The sequence below is a fragment of the Pyrus communis genome, chromosome 1 (genome assembly GCF_041283825.1).
Source record: "Pyrus communis isolate YQ-2024b chromosome 1, ASM4128382v1, whole genome shotgun sequence".
Lineage (NCBI taxonomy): Eukaryota > Viridiplantae > Streptophyta > Magnoliopsida > Rosales > Rosaceae > Pyrus > Pyrus communis.
The window spans coordinates 5,046,767-5,055,469 of NC_142565.1; the positions used below are offsets into that span (position 1 = coordinate 5,046,767).

At 34.1% G+C, this 8,703-nt stretch overlaps 1 protein-coding gene across 1 annotated transcript; it reads left to right on the forward strand.

The window, feature by feature from the left end:
• The first annotated feature begins 2,646 nt into the window (after nucleotides 1-2,646).
• LOC137719683 (ethylene-responsive transcription factor ABI4-like) lies at nucleotides 2,647-3,917 on the forward strand. Its single transcript, XM_068458728.2, has one exon. It carries the CDS (start codon nucleotides 2,812-2,814, stop codon nucleotides 3,895-3,897), a length of 1,086 nt encoding a protein of 361 aa, XP_068314829.2. The 5' UTR covers nucleotides 2,647-2,811; the 3' UTR covers nucleotides 3,898-3,917.
• Nucleotides 3,918-8,703: the final 4,786 nt, after the last annotated feature.

Sequence of the window (8,703 nt, forward strand, 5' to 3'; positions counted from 1 at the left end):
TATTTTCCACTTTCGCGACAAAGTTGTAGGCATTGCCCCTTTTTTGTTTTGTTTTATATATAATGTTGAAACTACAATTTCTCTAATTTTCTTCGTTATTGGATATTTTATTATTAAAATTCTGACACTCTTAATTATATATTTAAAAATATTTTAATTTGATATTTAGTGGAAATAAGAGATTATAAAATTTTATTTTGTTACATCAACTATAAAAATGAAATGTAGCATCTTTTTTTAGAGATGGTCTGAAAGTATAATAACAAAATATATATATACACACACATATATAGAGTGATAATTATGCAGAAGAAATTCAAAACAATTTGAATAACAATTTTCAAATTGGGATGGCCGACTTTGACCACCTTGAAAATACGCGTGTTTAACTTATTCAAGAGACGTTGGTAAAGTTGTAAGTAGCATGCTGCAGACCCATTGCAATTTAAGGACATGGATCAAAGTATCTCTTTTTAAGTTTTAGTCCTAACTATTTTTAAAATCGGTCATTTAGTACTACAGTATAGTAGTATATATTCTCTTTCATTTGTAAGTGAAAAAGTCTTTAGTTTAATTTTCATTAAAAACAAATTTAAATCACATTATTGCTAGTATCTCCTGAATGCAAATAATATCGATGGTTAAAAAAAAAAAAAAAAAAAAAAACCTTCTTTTAGAAGCGATCGAGGAACAAAATGTGGCGCAAGGAATTATAGCAGAGGCAACTCATTGTCTCTATAGCACCAAGAAAGAAATAACAATTATGAAGGCAATTCACGGTTACAACAAAAGAATATCATTTCTTCCACATGTATTATAAGAATATCATTTCTTCCACATGTATTATGACATGTGGAGTACCGTTTGAATATTGGATACTTCTAAAAATCTTTTTCATTTTTCGTCACCATTAATTCAAGACGATGATAAGCCTTCGTGGTTGTAAATCTTGCACAACGAAGGCCTTTGTCCTTAAAACTTAGTGTGACAAACAAGCTTTCATGGTTCTAAATCTTGCGCCACGAAGGCCTTCATCCCTTAGTGCGACAAATATCATTTCTGTCGCGCAAAATTCTTTGCACGAAGAACTTTAGTATTTTCGTCGTGCAAACCTTAACTTCAAGGCTTCGTGCGACGCCAATACGGCGATGAAGCTTTCGTCGTTCAATTATTTGGACGACAGATTTCTTCTTTTCGCGACGACTTTTGCTTCATCGCAATAGCTGTTAAATATGGTGGTGTGTTGAGTTTTTTTGTTTTGGCTTATGTAAGTCATACTTTTATTTAGCAATTAAAGTTTGGAATTTAAATTCGAAATAATGAAAGAACAAGCGTATTAAATCAAGGCTTTTAATATTAAACTTTAAAGGCAAAATACCAAAACAATATTAATTAATCTAGTTAAAAGATTGCTTACGTGAATTATTTTTTATCTTTTGGTTTTTTTTCACAATTTTTATCTTTCAGTGGGCCTAAATAAAAACTTGATGTTGTTTAACACTAGCATTTGATGTAAAGTTTCAATTCAAATTTAATCAAATCTCCCAATCTTTTATCGTTGGAAAAAAAGAAAATAAAGATAGAAAATAAAAAAGAAAATATAATTGTTATTGGCACTCTAAATTTTTTATACTTAGAAAAAAATACACTTATAAGAAGTGTAAAATAATAATTTTTGAAATGCTAATAACAATTCCAAAAAAATTTACATAAACTTAAAAAAATAACTTCAAATTTATAAGTAATGTTTTAGCTACTAAATATCATTAAAACGTCAAAATGGTAACAAAAAGCGGCGCCGAGTTAGAATCGTCTCATTGATCTCTTTCGAAAAAAATATCTTCCAACAGAAACGGACACCAAGAAAATTAAAATACACTCACCACAAAAACACCAAGCCAAAACTTACGTTTTTAATATGTTCTTTTACTAGATTAGTCACGAAGAATTTTAAGATCAGGAATCCAAAAACATTAAAAACCAAGGTATATATGAAGAGGTAATGCTATAGAGGTTATCTATTTAAATTATATTTTACAAATCATATGATGTAATTTTAATAATTAAATTCTTATTTTTGTATTAATTAACATTTTTATTTTTAATTAATAAAACGTAAATAATTTACAAATTTTGTATATAAAAACAGATATACCTAAAATTATCCGTATGAACTTGATGTAATGAAATAACATCATATACCATTTTAATAAGGTTGTAAATAATGCAATGGCAGGTTGCAAATAGCAAACCAATGTGCGCACTGCGCCTGGTCATGTTTCTTCACTGCACAGCAATCACTCACTCTCTCTCTCTCTCTCTCTCTCTCTCTCTCTCTCTCTCTCGCTCTCTCTATCACAGACTCTCACCTCACAATCTCTCTCTTTCTCGAGAGATTTTTCAGTGTGATCGTCAACAAAATGGTATATCACGTGTCCTTATATAAATATGAGATATGTGTGTTAAAAAGTTAATAGCTTAAAAATTAAAATTTTCTACCACTTACATAAAAACACATGATATACCATCTGTGTTTCTATCGTAACTAAAAATTTCTCCTCTTCCTCGATGTGAAACACAGAAAAGTAAAACCATAAAATATATATAAAGAGAGAGACCACCGCCCTAGTCCACCATTAACGAAAAATGGCATTGAAATCAGACACAATATCAGAAAAAACCCTCTCTTCTTTCGACTAATTGAGAACACTGAACGAGGTGCTGTGTAGTGGTCTCCATCCACCATCGATTCTTTCCTCCCCACCCCCACACACAGCTTTCCACCTTTAAAGATCGCCGCCACCTCACCCTATGGAAGAAGACCAACACCGCGATTCGGCAGCTGAAGCAGCACCAGATCATCACCTTCCCCAAGACAACAGCAACAGCAACAAAACCACTGAGGACAACTCTACCACCGCTTCCACCGCCACAACAGAAATAACCAACAACAACAACAGAAAGTGCAAGGGCAAAGGAGGCCCTGACAACAACAAGTTCAGGTACCGCGGCGTGCGCCAGCGGAGCTGGGGCAAATGGGTGGCTGAGATCCGTGAGCCGCGTAAGCGCACGCGCAAGTGGCTCGGGACCTTCGCCACTGCCGAGGACGCTGCCCACGCCTACGACCGGGCCGCCATCATCCTTTACGGTTCCAGGGCCCAGCTTAATCTCCAGCCCTCCGGTTCCTCGTCCCAGAACTCCACGCGGGGCTCCTCTTCTTCCGCTTCCTCCTCCACCTCCTCCACCCAAACCCTAAGACCGCTTCTCCCCCGCCCGTCGGGCTTCGGCCTTACTCTGCCCTACCCCTCCTCTGCCCACCCGGTCCCGCTCATGGATTCGGGGTTCGTTCCATACGGTGTTGGCTTAGGGTTGGGAGTCTACCATAACGTTGCTGCTGCTGCTGCGGCCGTCGCCGGTTGTGGTGCAACTTCGTCCGTACGTATGAATCAGCATCCTCATCACATGTTAGATCAAGATCATGAGTATCAAAACAACATTAATCCTTTGCACCAACAACAACAGCAACATCAGCAGCAACAAATTGTGGTGCAACAATTTCATCATCAGTACCCCATCGCATTATCCGACGGCAGCGGTTGTGACACGTCAACCTCGTATCTACATCCAAACCCTAGTCATGATCAATACCAACGACAAGTACCCCACCAGAATAACAATAATCAGGAGTCCTGTTCGTACGAGGATGTGAATTCGCTTGTGGGATCGGGGTTGTCTACGCCTATGGAGGTTGCACCGGGCTGTTCGGATATTCCAATGGGGACGGTGGGACCCATGTCGCCGTTGATGTGGCCGCTGACGAGCGAGGAAGAGTGTGTGCCGGGCCTTTGGGATTACGGCGATCCCTTCTTCTTGGATTTTAAGGGATTGGATTCATGAAGAATTCGAGATCTTGACTATATATAGGTAAGTTCATATAGTTCTGCATGTCACTCTATTTCGAAGGACAAGAGAGAGAGATACAGATATATTCAATTCCTTTCAAAATTCAAGCTTAATCTATAGGCTAGGCTTGCATGCAAGATTAATTTCAAGTGATTTTGGTCTCTATAGAGAATATTTTTTGTTTTCCAACTGTGGTAACCAAAAATACCCGAAGATTGATTACGATGTGAAAAAGGGCATTTAGCATCGAATTGAGGCTTACGACGTTACAATATGATCGATCGATAGAAGATCTGATGAACACAAGGGGTTGGCAATTGGATTAATGACGATAGCTTGTTATGTTGCATAAAGATCGATCTGAGGTAAGGTTGCTTATGTATCAGTTTATCATAAAGATCTCAAAGCTTAGTGGAGTTTTGGGATGGGAATTTTCATAAAAATTTGGACTTGATTTTTTTATTTTTGTAATCAGATTATAGTAGGCAATTTTATTCATTAGGATGTAGTTTTGGGATAAAAGAAGAAATGCTATTACTCTCTCTTCGTTTTTTTATTCCTGAACTGAGAAATATTGTATCCTTAATTTCCCTGGTTACCTAAAGCATATATATACATATCAATAATTAATATAATTAGTTATAATATTTCTTGATCTGAAAGGAAAATTTGGTATATTGGGTAATTATTTTATGTGTGTATTTGCATTACCGAAAATTGAAATTATCCTAGTGTTCAACATGTTGGAGCAAGGGGAGCAGCGTGGAATTAATGTTGTCCTTGGTAAGGTCTCATGTATTAGTTATCTTCTGTCTCACTGTAATCATCTATCTTGTGTCCCTTCCTCTATCTATGGTAGGGCAAGGCTGGTGATGCCCTAAATAAATTAGGGCTATCCCACTGTAATCTTCCTCTTTTTGGGGCAATACCAAAAAAAAATAAAAAATAAAAAATAAAAGAAGAATTAGGAGTTCTGCTTCATAATTGATCCCTTGATAAATACAAAAAACACACATATCATATGCAATCGATCTTCGGTACTTTTCTCTTCTCTAATTAATAATATGGTTAGACTTGTATATTAAGAACTTTTGTGTAAGATTTATGTTGGAAACTTAGTAAAGTTAAGTTCATTCATAATCGACGGCAGCACCAGAAGATAAGAGATAGGTTTTAGTGAAAGGATGATTGAGAATTGTGAGTTTTGGATCACTAGTTTGCCAAACTACTTCAAGCACATTTTGGGTTCATACTGGCTTAAGCTTTTCCGGATCATATAACATACACTACATAGTTTGCCTCTTGATGATCTGTAGATTGTTTATGATAATCTTTAGTTTTAAAGTAAATGAACCGCTGAAAGAGGGTATTCTTAAATGTCTGCAAAATATACTTCAGTTACCTATATTTTGGTTAAGCTGGTTGTGACATGTCCTGGGATTAATTCCAGTCTGATATGTGTCTTACACCAAGGGATCTTTGCGGTTGCCAAAAGAAGATTTGGGCCATCCAGGCATGAATTGGTATTTAATTTATGAGTGATGCTATTTGGACACATTAGCTAAATTTAATACGCTTTATAATATAGGTGGGTTACACCGTCACAATGTGACATACAATGATAGGGCATACCTCTATTAGCGAGTGTGTTGTGTACATGTCTAAATAGTTTTTATTGTTATTTTGTCGTAGTATTGTTTATTTAGTCCATATTTCAGATTTGAGTCTAAATATGAGTCCAACTTATATATAAGTCTCAGGTTCACGTGAGACCCAAATTTATATTACTGTATGAGATTTGAGTAGAAGGTAAAGCCTATGTCAGCATAATAAAATGATACACAGTAAATTAATAATAACAAGATCTTGAGTTTTGACTTCAATGATCTTTTAATTCATATAAGCCATATTGTCCTATGAAATTAATTTCCAATGCCGAGACTCGAAATCTAAGAATAAAAGTCTTTGCGTTAGAAGAAAAAACAAAAAATACTTTCAATGATCTTTTAATGCATATAAGCCATATTGTCCTATGAAATTAATTTCCAATGCCGGGACTCGAAACCTAAGAATAAAAGTCTTTGCGTTAGAAGAAAAAACAAAAAATACTCATATTCGTCATCTCTGGCATTGGAATATGAGTCATTGCGTTAATATATACGGAGGAGGATTTTCTACCCTTCTATTTTCATCACCTTTTATCTTTTCTCCTCACACATTGTTTTTTATCTTATTATCTCTATAAAAAAAATTAATATAAGATGTTAACGCGGCTTAACTGTAACCGTTCAAATAGTAGGGAATGGAATGGTAGAGAGATTAGAAGGGTAGAGAATCCTCCTCCAATATATATACATCATGAACTTAATTAATAGGCCACAGTGCCACATTGGAAAATTGCTCCAAGTTGGATATACATGTGCAGGTATTTTCTGGTCTCTCTTGGTATTCAAACGTTTAAGAATAAGAAAAACTAATGAAAATGACTCGAAAACTTGGAGTTTTAACGATAAGGACAAAATAAAGAGTAAAATGAATCGTACCAGGATTGACTTTTTAGTGTTAAAATATGATTTTTCGTTAAAGTGAACAGTACCAGAAGTTTTTCATTAAAATTCCTTGAGAATAAGATAAGGGCTAGGTAGGCCGAACTACAACTTTTGACATTGTTCTTTATCTGAGTGAGTTTTGGGCTTGAAGTTTTAACAATAAGTAAAGGAGATGAACTCCATTAAGTGATATTTATTTTCTGAAGCTCAAGCAGTAGTGGATCATCACATTGTTTAATATGGCTCTTGTATATCACATATAAGGCTGAAAGGAATCTACGGCCTCCTTAAAACGTCCTTTCGAAGATTAAGCTGGCCCTTCGTTATCTGGATGGCTATAAATCGGTTCTACCTTCAACAGTTCGCAGCCACTAACATTAAATTTGTATAATTTTTAGCATAGGGAAGTACCCCATTGGTGTGATTCTTACAAGGCTCCTACTAATTTGGTGTTCAAAAAGTACATTTATCTCTGAAAACTTAAAAATAATTTAAATCGTCGTTGCGGATATGTATTACTTTGCTTTTGTATTTATAATATTGTGAAAAGATAAACTATAAATTTGTGCTTTTTATTTGCAATCTAAAAGGGTCCAATGCGTGCACATGGTTTCGGGTAACATGTTTTTCCATGCATTATCCCCTCGTCTTCAATTCATGTTGCTTGTGTAACAATTAATTACTGTTAATATTAGGATCTCCAAAGAGAAGAGAAGAACTGATGATTTACTGTATAATGATATGTCGTGATCTGAGTTTGCATGGATGTGGACTTCGAAGTTTCATAAAATTTAGCTTAAATTTGTTAAGCATGTACTACAAAAACAGATGGATAGATTTGGAAAATAACTTTAGATGCAATATGTTTGAGGGAATTTTCAAATAAAATATTTCTATTTTAAAAATTCTTTGTTTATTGTCTTTATAGAATTGTTTGTAATATAGAGCGTTTTTTATAAAATGTATTTTTTTTAAAACCAATTCTTAGTTAAACTGCAAGTGAATTTTAGAAAATCACTTAAGCATTTCATGCAAGAAGTACATAACTGGTGCTTCGTCTAAAAAACACTTCAAGTGCTTTTGAAACTCAATAATCTTTCGTTTAAACATGCTTTAAGTCATGTTGAAAGTACTCGAAAATTATAGTGCACATATAGTATTCTACTAGTTGTTTGTTTGAGTAGATTATGGGATTTTAAAAGTCCCTCGTCGAAAGTAGGGGTGACTCCAAAGAACAAAACCCCCCTTTCTTTTTAAAGTTGAACTTTATTAAACAGAAACCGCGCTGTCAATTATTTCAAAAAATAAATTAAAGCTGTGATAATTTGCAAATTTTTGTGAATCTTCTGGACTTAGAGTAGTAAATAATTTTTGAAAACTTGATAAATAAAGTTGAAGTTTACTTGGTAAGATAAAAGACAGAGAAAAGCCAGCTGATCTTTTACGTTGATTCGATAGTTTTCCTTTTTCTATGTTCAGATGGATTAGTACAACCAATGCCTAAATACAAGGCAAACAAAGCATTCTTCTTGGGTCCCCCTTTAAATTTAGCCTCATATTATCTCATTCCCTTATATATTTTACGTTTTCATTATTCATCTTATTCTTTCTAAAATTAAAAGAAAAACTCTTATTCTTAGGAATCTAAATTGATGTACCCCAGATTCATATTAATATGAAAAATAATCATTTATAGTACTAAAGTACTAAAAATTTACACCTTGTGTGAAAAGACCATTTCTACAACTGAATTAAAGTTAAGTGAGAGGTCGTTGCTCCAATGAGGTTAAGTTGATGGATTGTATTTTTTCAATTGAGTTAAAGTTGATGGAGCATAGTTACAATTTTTCTCATTTGGTTTTTTGTATTGACACCTTGATTCAGCTTCATGTGTGTAGTACGTGACTCATTTTGACTGAAATTTTTACAGAGTTAACAAAAAAGAGTATAACTGCATGTTTTGATAAGTTAAAAGATCAATGAATATAAATTTTTAGTTAAGAGACTTCTCTAATTAATTTAAAATTAAGAAATTACTGCTGTAATTTCCTCTTTTGTATTGAGACGACTGCTCAAACAACATTAAGAAGCAAATTCGTAAGGCCCAGAAAAATAAGAAAAATAAAAATGAAGTGAGGATAAAGATAACAAAATTCCAAGCTTACAAGTCAATTGTGGACCCTCTAATGCTACAAGCCTAATACCTTTATCTACAAATAATATCTTATTCCCCAATAAAAAATAAAAAATA

Bases quoted from the DNA above. Each gene is read 5' to 3' on its own strand.
- LOC137719683 (XM_068458728.2), top strand. From the start codon at position 2,812: ATGGAAGAAGACCAACACCGCGATTCGGCAGCTGAAGCAGCACCAGAT.